Source organism: Tympanuchus pallidicinctus, unplaced genomic scaffold, assembly GCF_026119805.1.
Source record: "Tympanuchus pallidicinctus isolate F22 unplaced genomic scaffold, pur_lepc_1.0 scaffold2, whole genome shotgun sequence".
In the NCBI taxonomy this organism is placed as follows: Eukaryota; Metazoa; Chordata; class Aves; order Galliformes; family Phasianidae; genus Tympanuchus; species Tympanuchus pallidicinctus.
The window spans coordinates 7,686,507-7,710,767 of NW_026294721.1; the positions used below are offsets into that span (position 1 = coordinate 7,686,507).

At 35.4% G+C, this 24,261-nt stretch overlaps 1 protein-coding gene across 5 annotated transcripts in view; it reads right to left on the minus strand.

The window, feature by feature from the left end:
- Positions 1-24,261, minus strand: part of POLN (DNA polymerase nu) — a 78,564-nt gene that overhangs the window by 44,217 nt on the left and 10,086 nt on the right. For 4 of the 5 annotated variants that reach the window (XM_052682201.1, XM_052682200.1, XM_052682203.1 and 1 more), the window contains 11 exons: positions 20,365-20,433; positions 18,841-18,901; positions 18,580-18,644; positions 18,265-18,348; positions 17,759-17,848; positions 16,622-16,678; positions 15,754-15,807; positions 15,436-15,501; positions 3,942-3,999; positions 2,354-2,431; positions 1,752-1,866 (listed from right to left, as the gene is read on the minus strand). In XM_052682201.1, coding sequence (XP_052538161.1) covers positions 1,752-1,866; positions 2,354-2,431; positions 3,942-3,999; positions 15,436-15,501; positions 15,754-15,807; positions 16,622-16,678; positions 17,759-17,848; positions 18,265-18,348; positions 18,580-18,644; positions 18,841-18,901; positions 20,365-20,433 — 797 coding nt within the window. The remainder of the gene's footprint in view (positions 1-1,751; positions 1,867-2,353; positions 2,432-3,941; positions 4,000-15,435; positions 15,502-15,753; positions 15,808-16,621; positions 16,679-17,758; positions 17,849-18,264; positions 18,349-18,579; positions 18,645-18,840; positions 18,902-20,364; positions 20,434-24,261) is intronic. The other variant, XM_052682202.1, reaches the window with a different exon arrangement.

Consider the following 24,261-nt stretch of genomic DNA (forward strand, 5'->3'; position numbering starts at 1 on the left):
TCAGAAGGAAGTGACCCAATAAGAGGAATTAAATTTGTCAGAACAAAAGAACACCTACAGGAAGCTGGTCACCCTGGACATACTTTGTTCTCAATAGTGAGAAATCAACACATCAAATACATAACAGACATCCAAGGGTAGAAGAGGTGAAACTCAACTTTCATTCTGCTGTAATTAGTAACAGTCACAAAATAGATGCAATAGTTCAAGTATCAGCCTTCCTGAAGTTTAAAGGAAGAGTCAGCAGAATCATTATATAATAATTTTGTAGACACACTATGGCACTTCTGTCTGATAAAAATATTTGCCTGTAATATTTCATCAAATGCAAAGTTACTGTGTAGAAACTATAAGAGGTTGACAGATGCCAAGAGCTGTGAGGTTGTTGAATAGAATAGTATTTCTGGAGCCGTGCCCAGAGTGGAGGCAAAATTTGACTCATCCTCACGCATACATTTGCAGTATATCTCTAAACTAAATAAGGATTTAACTCCATCACGAGGGTCTAATAATATCATGTCAGAGCTAGGAATTGATGATAATATCAACAGAGGCTAAGGGACTCCAGACAAATGGGCGATCTTGCTATAGCTATATTCACTGAGACACCTGTGACCTCGAGTCGTGCTGTCCCAGGCTGTACATAGATGTTAGCAACTAATTATAATTTGATCACCGTTTTGTTTATTTTTACTACTTCAGAGGATATTATCAAATGTCTCCCCACTGTGGTATTTAGGAACTGCAGAACAGGCATTAACTAAATCAGGACTGATTAATTCATATCTATTTTTGCTTTCATGTTTTTCAGCTAGCAATCTTCCAACAAAAACAGTGAAAACAATTTAAGAGCGAGAAGCAAGGGAAATATAGAAATTGCATGACATATACATGACAATTCCGTTCTGCTTGCATTTTAATACATACTTATTGGATCTTCACCTGTCTTGCACATTCAAACTGTAAGCTTCTTCAGATCTATCCTGTCACTTATTGTACGCTCACGTATTTTTTAGCACAATGTGAGTCCCAGTCTCAACTAAGATTTTAGGCATCATTATGATAAAAGCAATAATAAGAAATATCTTCATGCAGATAAGTAACTAATATATCACTGCTTGGATTGGTTATGATTTGGTCTGCATGATGAAAAGATCAGTAAATAATCTGGAAATTGAAGTTGTTGGTGTTTTGTTTTTTTTTTAGATAACTGGAGTACCACTTTCTCAAAGTATCACAGAATCTGGCAGAATTGCTCCAAGCAAGCCCACAAGCTCTAGAGACTGTTTCTTGCATATATGTAACTTGATGCCAATTCTGCTCCTCTAATCAACCAGGTTTTAAAAACGCTTTTACTTTTACTGAGAAAATATGTTCTGTAATTTTTCAATTACCCTGGTTAACTGCTTCTCTGGAATTTTAAGAAGTATCGATGAACAACAACACAATGAGAAATTTACCAACATGTGCTCTTCACAATATGATATTGCACCAGCTTTAGTTACAAGGCTTAAATTAGCCAGCTGAATTACAATATGGTGGCATATAGCAACAGATAGCAATGAGAAAAAGGCTCAGTAAGAGAAGGAAGTTTATAGCTTCCAACATTAAAACAGCATTAGAGTAACAATAGATATTGTGGCTATTGTGGCAGAACACTGCCTTTTATTATCACTACATAGGAAAACAACAGTTCAAAAGGTTCTTTTTTTTGGACAGTAAATAACCCAAAATGCAACATTTGCTCTTACCACTGAGAAGCCAATGAGGTAAATATATCAGTGGTTTCAGGCTCTTGGAATAGTTTCAACAGTTCTGGTTCAGCTGATAAGTCAGCAAGGATCCTTAATTCAATTTGTGAAAAATCTAGAAAAAGTGTCAGAATAAATCAATTGCTCTAAAATAAAATTATTCAAAGTATAAATGTATATATATGCTATATTATATATTATATACTATGTATAAAATAAAAATTAACTACTACAAAACAAATTTTTTTTTTTTTTGCTCAAAAACAAGAAAAAGCACTAAAAAGCAGGAAAACAAACAGCTGTAGAAAGTGCATCCTTAAAAAGTCCAGCTACAGATTACAAAATACCTGGCTCCATTATTACCTTCAGGTGTCAAATCATTTAATTAGCTCTTTGTTGCTATGTACAAGCATTACAAATAACCCACTTCAAAACCACACTAAGGAGCATACATCATATAACAACGTTAATTGATGCTGAGGGATTTTATAGCCTTTTAAAATAAAATGCCATGCAAAGAAGATGAGAAGAAAAGATCACAGAATGGAGAATATTAATGAGAATATTAATATGTATGAGAATAATAATACATGTTATCTTACCTGCTGCTAAAAACGTATATCCTTTCTTTGAAACAAATAGTGCTCGTGGGGAAATGGTTACTATTTCCTCCTCTTTTCCTAGAGAGGAAGTTGACAAATGTGGATTCCAATCCAAAAATAGCATTGCAAACCACAGCAGGTTGTAAATGCCTCACCCAACACAATTAAAAATACACAAATGACAATGTAAATATCCTACCAACTTCCAGCAACACAATGATTTTACTCATCATTCACGTACAGCATCTTTATCTCCACTATCCTTGCATTACCACTCATTCCTCCTTCTTCCCTTTCTCCCCCCCAAACCCTTCCCAAAACTGCAGCTAACAAGCAATTGCAATAAATAACATAATTCAGAGGTCACTTAATAAAAGAGACATGCAAGTAAGAAAGGTTCTATAGAGCTGATCTACATATAAAAAGTGTTTTTTGGTTTTTTTTTTTATATGCTGCTTCAATGTGTTAGGAAACAAATTCTGAGTTACAGGAGGTAAAGGAGTACAATATTAAGAACACACAGCTGATACAGGCATCCAAGTGCTAATGAATTAAGCTCTCTACAATATAAAAAGCAATAATATACATTGACACTGTATTAAAACAGTATATTCTCAGAAACTACTTGTTTGTCTTGGTGTAAAAAACAATTATTTCAAACAACCATAATTCATCTGATCAGAGATTATTGACAACTGATAGTATGAAAGTGAGGGAAATAAATGCCTCAATATAGGAATGAAAGACAAATGTTTTCTGAGAAGCACATAAGATCACTAACAAACTTAATTGAATTATTTCCAAAACAGCCTATGTGCCACTGTTAAGCACTATGCCACAGATTTACACAGCTACTGTTCACTCTTTTAAAAAACACTTAAAAACCCAGCAACATAAAAATCAGTCAGGGAGATAAAATAGAAGTACTATTGAATTTTTACACTGTTTTTAAAGTCTCCTGTCTTATGATTTGTATTATATCAGTTGGAGGGACAGACTAGCTGTGAAAAGGAAAGCCTGCTCTTACCTATGCAACAAACAACAATTCCCAGCTATAAGTGCTCAGAAAGCTTATTTGGCAAATCTCTCCTATTAGAGTCTACTTACATGACTTTTTGACTTCATCATTTAGGTCATGCTTTCCTACGCTCTGGGTCATCTCCCTTAAATCCAATTCCATTACCAAAACCAACAGATCTGAATAACTACTGGCGATTAGTTGTGAGCTTGATTAAAATACCCAAGCTTTAGCATCTCCTTGGGAAAAGCCTTATGAACCGAATTCACACAAATACCCCTAGAATGTTTAAAAGATGTATAATTTGCAACTGGAACAGAAGGAATAGTGAGACTGTACAGGGAAAGAAAATTCTAAATGCTTAAGACTATTCATATCGGTACTGAAACAGCAAACTTTTCTCAAGCAGAATGAGCAAAAAGCAATTTTGTTCAATGTTAAGGTACAATTGTCCATCAATAATCCATTCTGCTCTTTTGTGTTGGAGCTTTTGGTCTGCCTCAAAATAAAATAACTCAGTAAGATAAGGAGATGAAATTCACTTTTCATGTTTATATTAACATAGTTTACCTTTTATGTACTGTTTCTTTTTAATTCTCACTGGATGTTTAGAGATACCTTGAATGTTCTACAAATAAGAACAAAAACTGCTTAGTACGTGAAAGTTTATAGCAATATTTACGAACAGTTTATAGGAAGCATGGAAACATTGGTGATACTAATGCCAACAAGTTTTTCGTCATAAGATTTAACTTTTTGTCTTTTGAAGGAATCTTCCCCGTTCTGTACCAAGCTCTTTTGAATATTTGACCTTCCTTGACAATAGGAATTGCATCAGATCAATTTCTCACCTGCAAATTTTACAGATGCTGGTTTCTGGGCACACAATCGCACAGAATCAGTAGCGCTTTTTTTTTTTCTCTTTCTAATTTTACCCTGCATTTTTCTATATGGAGCATTACTTTCAAGAAGAAAACACATACAAACTCTGCCTTAACCTAAGCAAAGGTACTCTCCTCCAGCCCCTAAACATTTCCCTAACTTCTATTCTCACTGTTTTGAAAAACATAAAATAGGTTTGTTTGTTAAATACCCCATATGAGTCGAAGTTAAAAATGAGCAGTAAGTTTATCAACAAGCACAACTCAGGACAGAAGATCACTAGACCTTTGTTTAAAGATTCATGCTCACACATCTACAGTAAAATACGAAATATGTCACATGGCAGCTTCCTCCTGTTGTGTCATTATGCTTCCTTGTCTAGAAAGGTAATATACAACAAGAGAAAAATGTGTATGAATCTCAATTTTCCTAATTCCAAGCAATTCATTTGCAAGTGGTTCAGGAATTAGATGAAAATATTACATAATAATGTAAATTCAGACAAAGGGATCAGTACTATATAATTTCCTAATAAGCAAACTACATTTGCTATATAATTTTAGCTCAAAGTCATTATACATCCCTAAGAGGGAAGTAATCAAACTGCAAAAGCTATTAAAATTTGAAGTGGAAGTAAAAGAACAAAGCCCCAGATTGGAACATGATCATTTCTAGTCTATCACCCTTAAAGAACCACAGACAACATATTGAAGTTGAACCTCCACCATCGCACCACACACAGAGAGAAAACTACTACATAATTCACATAATACTTTCACAGTGAAGGTCAGGTAGGAGCACAGCTCTAAACCCATCAACAAGAAGAAACACTTGCCTTAATAGTCTTTAATATTCTTCAGTTTCAGTTGTGTTAATGCTTGCAATGCTATATGGTTACATTTTGAAAGGAAGAGTTACTTGCTCAGGACATAACACCAACATTGGTATTAATGATTACTAATTTCCAACAACAACAACAACAACAACAACAAAAAAAAAACATGAGGAGGATCAGTGCGTGCTTGTATGAAAAACATAAAAAATAAGTGGCCATGGAAGCAAGTGATCCTCGGGAATTTAGAAAATTAGAGTCTTCCCTTTATGCAGCCAGACTTGAATGTGGGAACCTAATTTTTCCACATTTAAAAACAACTAAAAACACTGAAGGTATAAAAATTTAATTTTGACTTCGATCATTCTAATGCACATTACGCAGCACGTTATGCAGTTTTCATCAGGGTTTATACTGGCAATAACATTTGCTTAATATAACTTCCAGCACAGAGCTGTTTATGGTTACAATCACTGATTATTTTCTTTAGCTCATCAGATTCAAAATTCCTAACAAGGTAAAGTGAGGATTTTAAAATCTTATAATTGCAAAATAAATCACTGTACTGCCATTTTGATTTCACTGCAAGTATATGCAGGAAGCCTGCTTTTAAAGCAGTTTTAGATGTGTTACAAATAATTCCGAAAAACATAATTGCAAGTGCAAAATGTACTTTCACTTGTAAATTAGTTAACAACTCAAAATTTAAATAAATCTTCAGAGAAAAACAGAAGCCTGGGAAACATGAAAGTGATAACGATCACCTTTAAGATACTGGAACAGCTTAATAGATGCCTCTCACCTAAGTTTAGGCACCTTTAAGTTAGTTTTTGGTTTAACTAGCTGTCTAGAATCCCCCTATAGACAGTAGACAAATACAGGAATCTCCAGACGCAGTTATAACGGGTTGACCTAAGTCTTCCCTGAAAGTGATGTTTTCTAAGATTTTAGATATTCAAAGTTCACGAGATACATTTATTATAGATATTTTAAATGATGGACTAAAATGAAAACGTTGAGTTGGATTATTAGATGACTGCATTATTATAATCAAAAGCAGTGATGCGGCTTTGGTAAATGATTACAACAACCCTGGACTACATAACAAAACCTGTATTTATGCTTTATGTATTTTTTTCCAAGAGAAAATAAACAAGTATTTCTGAAAAACTTCACAGATCCAATCTGAGATGTGACTGCTGGCCCTGTTAGAAAAATGACCACATGTACTGTTAGAAGTTACACAGAAACAAAGCTGCCCTCCTGATAGTGCTCCAAAGAGAAGAAATGTACTTGAAAGAGTAATAGGAAAGATGTCTGTGACAGATAACAATTAATGCTTCACTAATCCTGGGTAAAAAATACAAAATGAAATCAAACTATTCTAGTGGATGATTAATAAGGATCCCCTAGCAATAATTGGGGGTTGGAACTACATGATCCTTGAGGTCCCTTCCAACCCGGGTGATTCTGTGATTCTGTAATTTAAAAAAAAAAATAAAAAAAATCAGTAGTTGCAAAGAAATTGATTCTCCTGACTCAGTTTTGTTGACAAAAAATCCTTTTATATATATAAAATCCTTTTATATATATTTAAATATTTAAAAAAACATTTTCAGAGGTTCCAATAGATAGAAGGATAAATGAGACAGATTATAGATCACAGAATGGTTTGGATCAGAAAGAACCTTAGAGAATACCTGGTTCTAACCACTTTGCTGCGGGCAGTGTCGCCCAGGTTTGAAGGATCCTGATGATCAGAAGACATACCTGAATACTGAATGAAAACAAGTGCCATCTTCCAAGGAGGCCAGAAAAGAGAAAACTACAGGCTAGACTGATCCTCCTCAATTACTCAAATTAATCCTGGAAACTATTTGTGAACATGTTAATGTCAAGAAGATGATCCAGAGTAGTCAGCACGAGGGAAATCATGCTTAAGCAATGATAACCTCTGTGATGAAATGACTAACTTAGTGGATGAAGGGAGAGCAGCAGATGTTGTTTACCTTGATGTTAGCACAGCTTTCAAAACAGCCTCTCGTAAAAGCCTCATAGACACACAGATGAAGTACAAGCTAGATAAGCAGATAGTGAGGTGGACAGAAAACTGGTTGAAGTGTCAGGCTTAAAGGGCTGTGACAGGCAGCACAAAGTCCAGCTGGAGGCCAGGCACGAGTAGAGTGCCCCAGTGGCCAGTACTGCTCAACACCTCTGTTAGTGACCTAGATAACAGGACAGAGAACAATCTCAGCAAGACAGTAGGCAATACAGAACTGAGAGGGGTGGCTGATGCAGAAGATGGCTGCACTGCCACATAGAGGAACCTCAACTGACTGGAGAAATGGGCCACAAAGAATAGAAAAGAATAAACAAACTTCCTGCATGCATGTGCTAGGGTACTTTGGGAACTGACAGACTGAAAAACAGCTTTGGAGAACAGGACCTGAGGATTCTGGTGAAAAAACAAGTTGAAAATGAGCCAGCAGAAAGCCTTTGCGCCTAGGAAAGCCAGCAGCAAATTGGAGTCCATCAGGAAAAACATTGCCAGCAGGTAAAGACAGGTGAGCCTTCCCTCTGCTCAGCACTAGTAAGATTCATGGATTGCTGGGTTCAGTTCTGGGCTTCCAGTAGAAGGGAGACATGGACATATTGGAGAGAGTCCAGTCAAAGCATCACTAACATAATCCAGGGCCTGAACTATATGTCATATGAACAGAGGCTGACAGAGCTATTTGTCCTTGAGAAGAAAAGGCTCAGCAGAGGACATCATCCATACAAATGCCTGCTCAGTGGCAAGGTGTAAAGAAGATGGAGCCAGATTCTCCTCACTGGTATCATGCAATGGCAGAAAAAAGCAGTGGGAAGACGAATACAGGAAATGCCACTTAAAGTGTGCTCATACACCAGTACAGGCTGTGCTACCTCCAGCCCTGGAGACATTCCAACCACAACCTGAGAAATCTACTTTAGTGGACCTTGCACAGAATGTGGGGGGTTGGACTAGATGATGTCTAGAAGTTCAATCCAAAGTCAATGATGCTGTGATTCTATGATTTTGTTTTTATAACATCAGTGTTATTGACTAATCTATGTAAAGTAGCGCTGAACAGTAGAGAGTCTCCTCTTCACATGATTTCCTGCTGAGCTAGAATTGAGGCCTTCAATTAAACGAGACAGTGGAAAAACATTTGCCTAGGGATCAAAACAGAGTCCTTTTTTTTAAGCATATAGAGTACATTTATATTTTAATGCTAAAACACACCAAATTTTAAAGAAAAAAAATACTTCGCAGAAATTATCAGTTTTGACGCTGCATCTTAAAATGCAACTGAGAAGGTAGATATTTTCTTGATTATGAAAAATGTATATAAAAGTATATCAAATTTATATAAAACTATATAAAACTACAGTATAATTCATGGGAACTACTTAACTGAATACATGGAAACTTCCTTTTTTTTTTTTTTTAAATGATTTTGATCAAAAATAGAAAGCTGAAAAGGCACAGCCTTACAACAGCACACTTTTCATCCAGAGTTGAATTCCCCAAAACCAAAAAAACAAGCAGCAGAAGCAGGGAACATAAAAGTGGCAAGAAATAAAAACTTAAAAATAATTTGTCACTATAGACACTAGATTAAAACTGTACATGCTATTCCTGATTTCTTTCCTGCTAACTCTTTCATCTGCTCTCATTGCTACTATAATCTATCCTGACTACTAATCCTGAGCCATTCCTTACGCTTTTGGTATAGCACAGGTTAGAAATCTGTTTTCATGGTCCTGAGAATGCCTCTATTAATTATGGACATTTGATTCTGATTAATTTTCGCACTCATCTAAGGTCTTAATTAAAAATAAGAACAGAGACCAAACTTACTCAGTGAGGTAAAATTATCTATTCATAAATTAATTTGGTGTGGTTACATCACAAGTGAAGACCAAAATCTGCCAAGGAGTCAGATGGAGCAGATCTAGGGAAGCAACCTTTTTTCCCAGCTGTCAGTTCTTACTTGCAATGCAGTTCACCAAAACTGTCTGGCAAGTGTCTCACTGAGAAGTTACACAGCAGAAAAACTGCTGTACTTAGATACTTTTAAGGGCAATAATTATTGTTGCACAGAAATAATTATTTTCTGCAACTTCCTTCTGAGACAATTTTAAGATACTCCAAAGATCTAATTTTTAAAATGCACGTCTCAATAAGTAGAGAAAATACGGAAATGAAGAAGGCCACGAAAGCAATAATTCTGCATACATACATTCCTAAGCAAGTCTTGACTTATCTGCAATTGCCACCTAGTGGCTACTTAAAAACCAAACACATTCATTTTCCTGATTAAAGAACGTTCTATCACACAAGCTTCCAGGAAAGGACTTCTTAACTTTTGGTACTAGTTACTGTTTTCATCAATAGTCAATCATTCAAAGATGATGCATCAATCCCCTCCTGCCTTAACCAGCAGCACAGAGTTGAAGGGTTTAAGTTCCGTTGGTCAAGTGAGAGACTTGGAAATAATTCAATATCTTTCCACAAGCTTAAGCAGCTTTCAGAGTAAATACAAGGGAAGAAGAAAACAACTACCAAAAATACCCAATTCTCACTTTTTTGAGTTGACCATAAGACAATATTAATATAAAACATAGATAACCATTGACTCTTTTTCCTCACAAAGAGGAAAAGACATTTCTTGATTTGGTAGAAGTAGCATTTAAATATGAGCTCCCACTATCCACAGCCAGCAGATGCTAATGGTTAACAGAGGAGAACTAAGGACAGCCAGACTGCACAGAAGTCAGCAAGATGACCTCCGTCCTATTCCATCTATCTCCAGTGATCCTCACATGAGGCATTATATATTTTTTCTTCCAAACTCAAGAGAACACATCTGTCCCCAAAACTCTGGGGGAAATTTCGTGACAGCTCATGAAAGGATGCTGACAACTGGCAAGTTTTCCACTCATTCACACAGAAAAAACAGTCAACTGAGAAAGACCACTGTAAAAGGGACGTAGAATTAGAGAGATCATTGGCTTCCTTCAGAATTTCAGAAAATGACAAAGCATTAAAAAAGCAACAGTCTGAAAACTCAATCATCCAAGAGAAGAAGTGTCTCTTGCTATGCCTAAATTTTGATCTTCCCCTATAAATCTATTCTCTTTTTATCATTCTTCATTTCTCCCTTTTTCTTTTTTTTTCTTGCCAGAAATCAAAGCTTTTGAAGAATTTTTTTTTCCTGAGTGAGAAACAGGAAGAATGCATGATATTTTTGTTGTATTAAACTAACGAAGCTTATTCTGAGATCAGAATTACATTACATACTGCCCTTGCAAACAGTAATTCACCAGAAAAGAACATGCTAATACTTCTAACTTTTGAGATTCTACAAGACAAGATGTAATCTGTGCACTTGAATTACATTTAAATTATTATTATTGCCTTCTCATAAAACGAGTCTCCAAGCTTTGACTGATTTACAGAAATATATTCCTAGAAATCCCACTGTTGGAATACTTTATGCAAAGAACAGAACATCTTCAAGCAGGACTTCAAAATTTTCATCAATGCACAGACAGGTACCAGCAGACAACTTCCTAAAAAAATGGCACACATTTACACTAATGTGAAGATAGAAGTTCTTCTGCGGATGGCTAGAGACTCAATTATTTGAGCAACTAACTTACAGATGAGGACAGAGAAAATGAATTCAGTAAGTCACGAGCTCAATTAGACTCCTCCGTGCGGATGTGGAGGTACAGCAACTGAGCGTATTCTGCGACTCGATGATGCTAACAGATGCCAGTAACAGAAAGCATAGCATGCCCATACAGGAGTTGAAGCTTGAATGAATGAACAGTGGAAAAACAAAAACTGAGGCAGATTAGAAGGGAATAGCCTATTTGTCTCTTGTAATGAAAATATCATACCAACGTTGCTCTTTAGTTACTATAAAATTGCATGGAATAAGACTTTACAGAGGTTCAAGAAGCACAACTCAGAATACAGATAATCTTTCCTCTGTGGCACAGTACTCTCATTTATTATTATCACTATAACTACTTAAAAAACAACTTGTAATTTGAATCAGAAACTACATAGCTAAAAAACTACTGATGTAAAGAAAGATGATGTTAAGTTCCTGCTGTCACCCACAAGCTTCTGTCATATTCATATCAGAAAAAAACACAGCTAGTTTTACCAACTGTGTTTCAACACAGATTTCTAAAAGGCAATCAGTGCATAGCTTTGGAACCTGCAGCCATTCTAAAACATCTCTGGCGAAAGCCACTCAAAAGATCAAAATGATTCAGCACACATCCAACTGCCTGAACAAAGCCCAGTCAATAGCAGCAGGCACTTGAAAGTTGACAGCTTTCACTGAGTATAATCGAAATCCAGTATCTTAGGGATTTAACAGAACCAATGGAGGTATGCAATGCCATAATCTCCCAAGCAAAGAGACACTTAACACGAACTTCATCATCTAAGCCTCTCTAAGGGGCCTTTTGGCAGAAACTAAAGGAGAGTGAAGGAAGAATCAGGCCTCTCCGTCAATTTTTCCAGAATACTAAAAATATTTTAGCTGATATTACTCTGAGCCGTACAGAATCCTATGTTTTCTTGCACTGTTAATTTTAATGTTCTCTGTTTTTATACTTATATTTAGTTTGCAGAAGGAGTAATGACAGACTCTCCCTGCATTTTTAAAATAGAATTTTAAAATAGATTTTTTGCATGTATTACTGCACAGAAACAGATTTATACTGGTTATGCATTATCTTTCTTTAAATACCACAAAACACAATTACACACACAAAGACAACCTAAATAAAAGACAAGCTATCTACATGATTGCTTCCATTACTGCAAAATTACAGCCCAGATGATATCCCAAGCTTTACTGAGCCAGATGGAAAACATTATCATATCAAATGTTATCTATGCATCGGATACACTACACCCACAATGAGATGCATACACAGATCAGAAGCATTTCTACAGAGATCACCAAAGACATGAATATACTGTACTGTGTAAAAGGATACTAGGAGTACATGTGATGCTAAAAGAACAAAGGTTTATGATGCAGAACCCTTATTTGTACAGTTTGATACTGAACCAATGTAGTTATCTGGAATATCAGACATCAGTGTTATACTACTACGAACAGTGACTTCATGATGTTGTTGTCACACTCATAACTAACAGTGTCTTATTGCAATGTTAACATAATGTAAACTCTTATCACAAAAGCAACTGAACTACAGTCTTCACAACACGCTTATGCTCTCCAGTATTTTTCTCTGTCAAAACAAAAAAACAACTGAGGAGTAAGAAAGAACAAATTGAGAAATGTCTCCACTGCTGTAAATGCAGCTCATTCAATTGTTGAGTCCTGAACCTAGAACACACTTCTAACAATAAAGCAGCAGTAAGAGATTGTAAAAACTCTAAACGCAAAGTGAGATACTATTTTAGTACTGTTACTGCAATCATAACCAGCATGCAACTCAACAGCATTGAAACAAACTAAAATACTGAAAATAAACATGACAAAAGGAAAATATTTTGAATGCAGACCGACTGTAAGAAATGGCATGAGTGCTCTGACTTTATCAGCATATCAGTGATAGATGTTTGCACCTAGTAGAAAATATGGCACTGAATTTCTTTGATGCAAAGGTTCAAGAGAGCACATAGACTGTCACTGCAAAACAGCCATCCCTTTTTAGTGAAGTAAGTGTCAGAGCATAATTACCTAAAAATGAATTTGTAGCTTAAATGGCACTGAAAGAAACTTTAGGAAAGATGTTTTACATAAACCTTCAACATATCCGACTTCCCCCTATCCTCAAGGCATTCCAGTAAGCATACTTTAAAAAAAAAAAAATGACAAAACACACTCAAGTAAGACCAAGGCAAACGTAAGATCCACACTATCAGCCCATTTGAAGAAATCATTCATGTTGCTGGGTCAGGATACGAAAAAGTGCTTACAAACCTGAATACATAACAGTGCAATTTGAAAACTAGACAATGGCTTTACATTTTACTCTCAGCATCAGCTCTGTCCAAACCTTCTATGAATCATGGAAGAAAGCGACAGAAGTAGGATGCTTGAGTAGAGGTGAGCTGCCATTCAAACCTGAAGTACCAAGTTGAAATTCTGTTTATGCTGGGATCTAAACTTTCAGGAAAACAATGAAAAATTGGTAGTGTCACAGCCTGTAACACAGTGAGACCTGGAATGAAACGCCTGAAATTCAAGAGCTGTCCCAATAGTTTTGACTGCCTGATTCTCACAGCCTGTCTTGCATAGCATGCATGTGTGTGGGTACGTTAAGGATGTAAAACCTACTGAAATAGTGTTAAAGGAGAGAGATAAATACACAGCATCTCATCCACACTGCTCATAAGCCACAGGACAAACTATTCCAAAGCTACACTTGAGTTTTAAATGACTCAGTTCATTTCTTCACTCAAGAAGACAGCCCAGAAGAAATACACTGTGTGGATACACATACAGGTCTCTTCAAGATATTTTCTATTTTATCAGAACTAAAACCAGACCAGTGATTTATTATTCACATTCCAGACACTGATAGTAACACATGACTTCTAATAAACAACCAAACAGCTCTCTATAATACATTCAATAACAGAAGACACTACTAAAGAGACTGAAATATATTCAGTATTTTAGGTTTCCTGTGGCTCTTCTTTGAGCACATTAATATTCAACATACCCAAGTTAATTTCTTTTTCTAATGACATTTCTGATTTACAAATTAAAGGCCACTGTGCACTTTGATAAGCTAAATTATTTTATTTCTTTGTCCATTTGGACAAGCTGGTAAAACTACTTTTCCTAGAGGGAAATAGCAATATTTTTATTTCACTACTTTTTTTTCTTTCCCAACTGCTCTAAGGAGATCAAGAATTTTATTTATCTCCAGCGTAACTTTTTGATAATCAAAGAAGAGAAACACCCCCAGAGCCCATTGCTTTATGCTTTTTAATTTAAAAGATAGAAACATATTCTGAAGTATAGAAGTGTAAATTTGTAACAGTTCTCTTTGATGCAGAAGACTGGAGGGAAAAATCTTAATACAGAATATCTAATTCTAGTATTGAAGTTTATATCTCAAACCAAATCACAGCACACAATTATATGCAGTCTTCTACAGCAGTAGACCCCAATATCAAATGTGAGTCTCTTTTGTGAGGTATTGCATTACATAATACATACATTATATAACGCTTGTGACAAAAGTTTTGCTATGGAACATGCTGAAGGAGGAGGAATCAGATGAGAAGAAGCAATCAGATGAGAGGAAAGAATGTGCAGTTAAACTAAAATGGATGCATACATGGAAAGCCACTGAATTCAAGTTCTACCAAGAAACCTTCTCTAAGTTGCTGCAACAGAAACATTAAAAAAAAAAAATCATGTGAATAAGCTTATCTTTTGAAAGAAATCCACTTAAAGGCAAAAATATACATCATCCATACATCCATATGTGGATTCATCTCAAAGAAGAGCACAGATTTTTTATTTGAAAAAGAAATCCTGTTCCGCGCCTCATGTCTGGTCATTTCCCCTGCAAATAAAAACTAAAACATTAAATGGAGTCAAAGAGGGAAGGAGACAGATGTAGTCGCTTCCTTTACAAAACAAATAATATCCACCTAAAGAAACCTTTGTTTGGAACATAAACAACTGCAAGTGAGATGTAGCATAGAGACGTTTTCCTATTTGAATTTACACAAAAGCCAAGCTTCCAGTAGTCCAGAATGTTGAATGTCACTCCAGCCACAAGTATACATGGAAAAAATTATAGCCAAAACAAAGCACAAAGAGCCATAAAGAGACCTGGAAAGACTTCCAGTGTAACAGGGTGATTCTATACTGAAAGGCCTGAAGTCAAATTCCAGAAGAGAAGGGCTTCTTGTGCTCTTTCTTCTTCTCTGTAATCCCTGGGTATATACTAGGGTTCACCAGTCCTTTACAGGGAAGGATTTATGAACATCAGAAATTCATTATAAAGAAGTTATTCAGTGGCAATCTAGAAGGTACATGCATGGCTTACAGTTCTCACTTCCTACATCAATTTAAGGTAAAAAAAAAAAAAAAAAAAAAAGTTTCTGATGAAATGATCATGGAAATTACCCATTAAATAACTGTTCTAGAGAATAGTACTCAATAAATTTTTCTGTCTCCCATTTACATACAATATGGCAATTGCTAGACTTACTAGAACATTTCTTAAGTCAAAGTACGTAGCATGGTATATAGATGACATTGTTTTTAAAATTTTAATTTAAATCTTAAAAGGCTCACTTACTGGACGTTTGGATGAAAGTCTGCCAGTCACAGTTCCTGTCTGATTCCATGTAGGGCAAATAAATCCCTGCAGTCAAATAAAATAATATCTCCCATCATCACCCCAAAAGAGGGTGATAACATACATCTAAAAAGGACATATTTCTCTAGTTAATATAAACTTAATTAAAACTCACTGCAATTAGAAATACAAATTTAAAAAGAAATACTTCCTAATTACATATACATTAAAGTTCTTGAACTGCAAGTACTGCAATCATTTCTTAAGTCTGATGTATTTTAAACACCAAGTTTTAGAGTTGTTTTTAATATATATTACCTTTCTCATGCATGTTCTTAGCCCATCCACGTAGGTTGATTTCATCTTACGAACCTGAATTACGTAAGAGCATTAGACAAATGCTTATACATAACAATAAGATTTACACATCAAAAGCCTTAATCTCAAGAGCATGAGTTTGCTTCATAGACTCTTTTAAAAGATAGTTTTACCCTAGGAAAAGTATTTATAGACACACTCACTACTGATCTACTAAAATAAGTTAGTGAAGTGCTAACGTATAGACTAAAGCAGGTCTATGAAGACAACAGCAAAGGTCCTATTGGAATCTTACACCTTATACCTCCCCATCAATGAACCACACAAAAAAGCAGCACAAAAATAGAAGAGTGGATTTTATTTATTTACCTAAATTGAAAACTGATGTACTGAATACCCAAACAAAGTATAAGAGCTAACTAGGTAATTTTGGATTTTCAGGAGGCTCTTGTCACCTTGTTTGTTTAGTTGTTAATAAGTTATATTTTTTGCTAATTTTGCTTGAGTATAACTACATCATGTGTATAGTCAATGAATATAAAGATGTTATAATTATGAAATAAACAAGAGAGTTTGGCAAAGTAGATTATAGTAACAAAAACAGAATAGATAGAAAGCTTACCTGCATCCTGGACTCGCTGCAAAACTCCAGAGGAGGGATCTCTAGAATAGATCCTTCCCCACTGGCAGTCAGCTCTTAAATGGATCTAACAGAGGTGCAGCCAGGCTCCACCCCTTCCGGCAGCACAGGTGAATTGCCTTCACCTGTGCTCCCCTGGCTGACTCATGGCTCGCCTCAGGTGATCAATCAGAGGTTCAGGCTGTGATTCAGCAGTTCCCATAAAGTCATGTAACAGCAACAACTCACCTGCCGGTATTCTAACATAAGCTTAGGCAGAGGATGAAGATCTTGTAACTTACTGAGCTGTAAGATAAAGAATCTGTACTACTGTTATGTTTTTCTGTTAAGTGGTGTTATTTAACTATCTTAACTTCCTCATTTGAACAACGATTAGTATTTGATATTTAACTGTTAAGTAAAATACAGCAGAAGTTCTGCTGGATGAAATACACTTGTCAAGATGAAAGAGGATGAAATATATGCTAAGCTATTATGTCCTTCAAACAATCTCATCACAGGCCCAGAAGGAGCCTTCATTCATCCCTGCCTTCAGCAGGAGGGCTGGAGATTATCCCCTTGCATTTTGTTTCCCTTCCCACTTCAGAGAGACAACAAGTAGACGTGAAACTTTTCCTCAAGAACATAGGAAACAATAAGGCACATGGAGTGAGGGGATTGTTTATGGTCCTTTGTTTCATTTTTGTGCAAGACAGCATCTAAGCAAGAGAGAACATGGAAAAGTACGCAATACGTATTTATACATGCATACATGAATGGGTAATAAACATATATTTAAGTGTGTATTCATATAATCAAAATCTAACAGCAGAGCTTCCATTTGTCCCATTGTACAAGCTCCAGGAGATTTCAAGATTTCTTAGATCATAAATTTACATAAAAATCTGTAAATAAAAAGAATCAAATGAGATTATATATGTAGAAGTACAACAAAAATTTCTGGAACTACACATTCAGGCTAAAAAAAATTATGCAATTCTATTAGAATAAAGATTTTCTACCGTAATTCTTTTCTTACTATCATGCATAGATGATTTATTAACCTGCCTATAGTTATGTAGATTGACATGTAGAGCCAACATGAAGTTCTACAAGGTACTGTGAATTTCAGATCAGGAAACTACAAAGTGTTTCCCTTGTTTCTGACAAATGTGTATTCAATACAAAGTTGTTTTTTCTATCTTAAGCAGCAGAATTCTCCTTCCATTCTTGGTTGCTCTCTGTCATTCCTAGCATAAGTAAATCAAGTGTGATTAACATAACATAAAAATAAATGAAGATTGGAAAGGAAACTAGACAAATTACAGCTTCACTGAGATAGAAGTTTTTTTAAATAATGCAGATTGTTGAATAATCTCATCTCACCACAACTTCTGAGGTGGATGCAACTTGCTGTCTTTCAGTTCTGGGAATTTTTTCACACAGCGTATGCAGTTTTAACTTCTCAAACAGTACCTACATTAAGAAAAAGACTTCAGTGCTTCAAGTGATGAAAAAGAAAAGAAAACGATTAGATTCCTGAACTCCAGTCTACAAAAGAGATTCCAAGTAAAATAGAGTTATGCTGCAGAAAAGAGAAAAATAACAGGAGTAAAAAGATCAGATCTTTACTTTTAACATCTTATTTCTAAAAATAGCGCACTCGCTAAAATAAAGTGCATTATTTAACTTCATTCAAATGCAGATTAGCCAAATGGTCAGATTTATGAATTAACTGAGATGTCTTCCATTATAATCAGAAAATATAATTAGAACATAGAAGAAAGAGAGTCAGAAGTTGTATGAACAAACTTATATGCTTTATAATTCTCCTGCATCATTAACAGTTTACAGAATAGATAGCTTAAGTAATGACAGTAATACGAATATACTTCTCTAAGTTGACTACTGCTGGTCAAAAGGAATCGTTCTCCAGCAATTTGATGGGCTTCCTCTTCGAGTTCTTTGAGTCTCAACTGTAAATTACAGAACATCAGAATTATTCCTTTTACACTACTTTCTTCAATATTCTGTTACTTCCTACGTTATTAGGTATATTGGACTACTTATAAATGAGATACCCCATTACTGGCTATCAGCTGGTTTAATGGATTGCTCGTATACCTTCAATCTACATTTCTTTGTGAACTAGAGAGGGGATTTACTATAGAAAAATATTTGTGGAAAAAAATAAAGATAAAATTTACCCCTAGAATCTCTGATGTTTTTTTCAGTTCTTGTTTGTCCACATGTATTTTGTGAGTTTCCATCACTGCAAATAAAATTAAATACTGAGAACATTTACAATTGCAAGTGTAATCTTGCATGCTACAAAATTGAAATTCTAACTCACGTAGGTACTCATTACAAGGATAACATAATATTTAGTTATTGTAACCTTTATTTCAGTACAATAAACAGCTGCATAAAAATGGTAAAAAGTCATATTTGGGGCTGAACTTTCGTACCTGCCAGAACTTTGATCAGTGGAAGCTCTAATGTGCAAAATAATTTCCACAAACCTTGAACCTGTAAAGTAAGATACAAATCAGCATCAGTATTAGCAAACCTTATTCTAAAAACCATACGATAGTATCATTATGTAGATCAGTTTTTCAGCGAGCAGTATTTCACTTTATGTATCATTTATTTTTATAAAGACAAGGCTGGGTAAAGCATGAAATACTAGTTAGTGTAAATTATAGCATCCAAACACTATATTCAATTATCAAATTGTTTTATAAGGAAAGGTACAGTAATGGAAACTAAGAAATTTGCACACCATTTGTCTACATTATTTTTAGAATAAAGTCCACTGTAAAAGAACATTTCTTCATTCTTTTTTCTTATTCACTTGAGCAACTAAGCAACCACTCAAAATTCAATATTTTATTTTCATTAGAAAGATGTAGAAAGGTGGGACTATGTACCCAATTTAGTTGCAAAGAACAGGATGGTTTTTTTCCTCTCACCACTGCAGCAGTCATACAACAATAGTTCTCTCAGAATTTCTGTAGGCTTGTGGTTGGTGTTGCTGTACCTTAGGTGTTTCTGTTGCCTTCATTCACAGATAGAACAATTGCTGGGCCACTTAAAAAAATCCAGCCTAACAAGGCTCCATCAGCTACTTTTCTCAACCCTTACACTATATTTTAAATCAGTTTCAAGGAAAGCCTCTAGTGTCTCATTATACAGGACAAGTTTAGATGAGAAGTTAGGAAGAAATTCTCTACCATGAGAGTGGTAGGGGTCTGGAAGAGGTTGGTCAGAGAAGCTGCAGATGCCCTATGTCTGGAAACATTCAAGGCCAGGATGCATGGGGCTTTGGGCAGCTTCATCTAGTGGGAGGTGTCCCTGTCATGTCAGGGAGGTTGAAACTAAGTGATCTTTAAGGTCTCTTCCCAACTAAACCATTCTATGAAGCTATGCAACTTTCTCCAGAACCTGAGCATATCCCTAAATTTTGAAACCTTTTCAAATATATAATAACAAGAAAACAAAACAGAACATTAAAAACTCCTAAAAACTCTTGAAATGTGTTCTGAACTTCACCAAGGATTAATACAACATACAGTAGCAGACATGCTAAGTTTTTGTGCTCAACAAAGAATCTCTAAACATGTCTACCGAGATAAATAACGACACTGCTTCAACTCTTAAACAGTTTTTGGATTGTTCATATAGCTTTAAAATATAGAATGAAGCAGCACAACTTTTTGATTTTTTCCTGTTCTTAGGATCTTCACCTAAATATTTAACTCTTGTAGAGGAAACTTCTTCAACATTTGCTTTGAGTAAACATTCCATTCTTCTGAAAACAATGGTAAATTTGATGGACCACTTCATCTTACATGTTGTCTAGTACTATAAATCCGTGAAGTTTGAAACCTTTTATTTTATTTCCATAAGAGATTCTGATTTGAGTGAGAAGCACACCACTTTGTGATAACACCTCAGAAATTATTGCTGAGTAACTACTTATCAACTCTTACCTGTAAGTCATGAGCGAGGCCCATCATTATAGTATAAAGTTTTTGCAAATTCATAACCAAGTTTTGATGCTGATAAAAAATAAAAGACTTAATATTAGTATTAAAATATTCAGAGCAATATTTTTAAAGTGATTAAGCTATTAAAGTACATTTCCTGCATTTCCCTTTAGTAATGTTAATACAATAGGAACATTTTAAGACCTCCAACTGTTGCGACCTGACTCTGAGCTACCAAAAACAAAAATTACAAGCACAGGAGTAAAGACAATATGCATTCAAGATCTTACTTGTTCCTTTACTTACATTTTGTACAGACTGTGTGATGTTAATTCAGAATTCTATTTTTAACTTCCAAAACTCCAAAAAATTTAACTGTTATCAGTACTGCCTTTCTTCTGTGCCAAATTATTCACCTCCTTCTTCTGCAGGGGTGTTTCACAGTGAAACTAAGATGACTAAAAGATTGTTTTGATATGCACACAGACAATCAAAAGCCACATGCTGAACCAACAGAAAACTTTAAAATTATTTTAAGATGTCTTTCTAAGCTGAAACTTGTCTAGATACTTTGCATTCAGTTTAACTACATAGAAGTTCATCTGCTCAGGGCAACAAAGATGTTGAAGGATCTAGAGGGGAAGACTCATACAGAGTGTCCGAGATCTCTTGGTTTGTTCAGCCCATGGAAGACGGGGTTGTGGTGGTCTGCAGCCTCCTTACAAGGAGAGCACAGGGACAGTTCCTGACTGTCTCTTCCCTCTGTAGACCAGCTATCCAGAAAGATCCAGAAAGGTAGATGTGAGAATTACTTGGCACGAGGTGTTAATAACCCAGGAAAGAAAAAACAGCCTGAGAAAAGTCAGAAGGGAATATATACATTATATCCCATGAGACTATGGAATTTTGGGCAAGTGTAGAAATCCAAAATGCAAGATAATTACGCTAGACACAGTGTAGTACTGACTGCAGATTCTTGTCAGTGCTAGTCTGGGAAAAAAATCTGTAGTATATAGAACTGCAGAATGCTCAAGCTTAGTAATTCTTGTTCAACAATATCAATAAAATGCGTGTCAGATGGAAGACTTAGAGAAGAAAGGAATTTGGGGAACATTAGAACCCTATCTTCTTTAGAAGATAATCAGATCACATTCAATGCGTCCTCCTCTATATCTACAGAGTTGGAGACTGACTTAGATGTGGCTAGTTTTTTGCAAGCAGGGTATTCCAAGGTCATTTCTATTAAATTAATATACATAGCATTCCAAATAAATTTAAAATCCATCTCCAAAGTGAGAGAAAGGCATCTTTCTGTCAGGAATAGTAGGTAGACTGATTGGCAGTGTCTATGAAATCATCTGAAGGCTTCACACTTAAAAAAGCACTGACAGGGCATCTTGGGTATTTTGGAAGTAATATATCTTCAGATACACCATTCATCCTATGTGTATATTAGAAAACTCCAAATTATTCTGTGCTCATTCTATTATTTGCATCCCTAGAGGAACACTAAGAGTGGCGCTTTCACTACAAGATGCAGAAATTTCTCTACAGACCTGCAGGTGGTCTGTGATCTTGTTACTTTACTGCTGTTGTAAAATAACTAGAGTTGGAAAAAGATCTGGAAACAAATCTTCTGCTTTTTCCACTCAAACTGAGGCGGAAAATGCTTTTATTACCAGACTAAGTTCTCAGAAATCATTGTACCAAATCTGACTGTGCTACTCATTCCAGTTCCATGGTTTACACTTGACGTATTCAGAAGATTTCCTTCGGTCCCTCTGGGATGAGAATAAAAAAGCATTTTACTTGCTATCAGATTTACATTATGCTCTAAGATTGCACAGAAAAATGAAATTAATGTTTCAGTTTGAATGAAATATTTCAAGTAAGTAATAAAAACAAGAGTATGTGTAATGTAACCAGATAAAATATCACTGGACATGGTACTCAACTGGACGTAATTGAGCCACAAATTATGATGTAAAACAGAAAGATTATCACTGATTGTTGCCAAGAATATTTTCTTACAGGTCTGATGTCAGAATACTGTGTTTCTGTAGGGCTTTTCACCTGCCCTGCCAGAAATGTAATTCTATTCTTGCCTGCTTTGCTTAAAACATCAAAGTGGTTGAGCAAACTTCAGAATCTTCCTGAAGAAGAATCTGTACAGACTAAATAGATCTTCAAAGAAGCAGGGGAAGGACCACTCTCTTCCGCTCTCTCTAAGAGGCTAAGGGCCTTCCTGACATTGAGAAAAGGTAGCCCTGGATAGCTTTTTCTTTTTGAGCAGTCCTTAGCAGGAATTGCTCCATGAGCTGTACATATTACTACTTTGCTGTGTTCAGGTGGACTCTCAGAAACTCCTGGTTATGTTTCTACACAGACTTAGATATCAGTATATTTAAACACATTCCCACGTCTTTGCAGTGGAAGAGTCAGCTGTCAACCAAAAGGTAAACAATCTATTTCCCATACAGTGGGAAACCTGCCTCATTTACACAACTCCCTTTTTGGCCTCTTGTCTGAAAGAGCCCTATCTTTATGTGAAGAAAAAGAGAAGTCCGGAATTGAGGCATTACTGCAGACACAGTCTATCAGCAACGCTTCATCCATTATTTGATCCAAAGAGAAAGAAGAAGGAACCCAAATTACTTGCAGGTGCACAAATACGAAGTCAGAATTGATCAAAAATAGTTTCTATTACAATAAATTGTAACAAATTGCAGAGGAAAGCATTATGGCACAGACAAAAAAGAACCATCACAAGGACTTTATTACACCAATCTAACTCTTATTTTTAAGAAAAGTGTTGTGCCAAGAGTAACGGAAGTGTGGAAGACACTTAGTTGCAGGAAGTTTTAGTTCATTCTAAAAACAGAAAAAACAATTGAGTCTGGCGAGACAATTAGCAGAAAGATGGCAAAACAGAAAACAGAAACCGTAAAGAGAAAAATCACACATATAGAATTACCATAACGTACTTGTCAATATGCACATCCCTCTACTACAGAGCTTGAGATATTTTTTGTTCACCCTACTTCATTCTTCTTGATGTCAGCTACACAGGAACCCCATTACTTATTTAAACCTTACTGCCACTTTTACTTTTCCTAGACCAAGGCTGTGGCAAGAGACTATTGCTTCTTTTAGAATTCATATCCAACTGCATATTTGTCTATATGTTCTTCTTCATGAATATTCTGGATACTAACTTCAAATGGTTTGACTTAACTATTTGCTAAGATATTAGCAATCAGGATTATAAAGCTGAGAAACAAGAAGTCAGAATAGATGCGATTCCCAAAATGGAAACAAATCCTTAACACTCCGTAAATAAACCTCAGTAGACAGTAAAACATTTCCATAGCACTGGGAATAACTTCATGAAATTCATTAAGCATTCACTCTCGTTGAGAATATAAACTCACATACATCATACTTTGAAGGTTCATATTTTACTCCCTACTATTCCTCAGTATCACTATTAACAAATGATGCCTTCACCAGAAAGTTGTAAGATTCAGCAACAACATTAATAACAGTTAGCTAAAACAGGCTAAAAGTTCTCAGGAATTAGGGAGCAAGACTTCAGACATTCTGGAAATAAAAGCTGGAAATTAGTTTGCAGACAGCTGAAAGAAAAGACCAACTTTTCTACTAATTAACATTGCTACTGAACTTCAGGATTTGGATATAGAATTCTGCAATTGTTCCTGGCAAATTAGGTGCAATATTAGTAGAATTCAGTTAACCCTTCCCTTTCATCCCCCTTTTTAAAATTAGATTTCTGACAAGCAGCATTAACACAATCATTTTCTATTCAAAAGGCATAATCTGTAATTTTCCAATATTCTTACAAGCATCATTTTCAATATCTCCTTCCTCTTTTAAATCAAC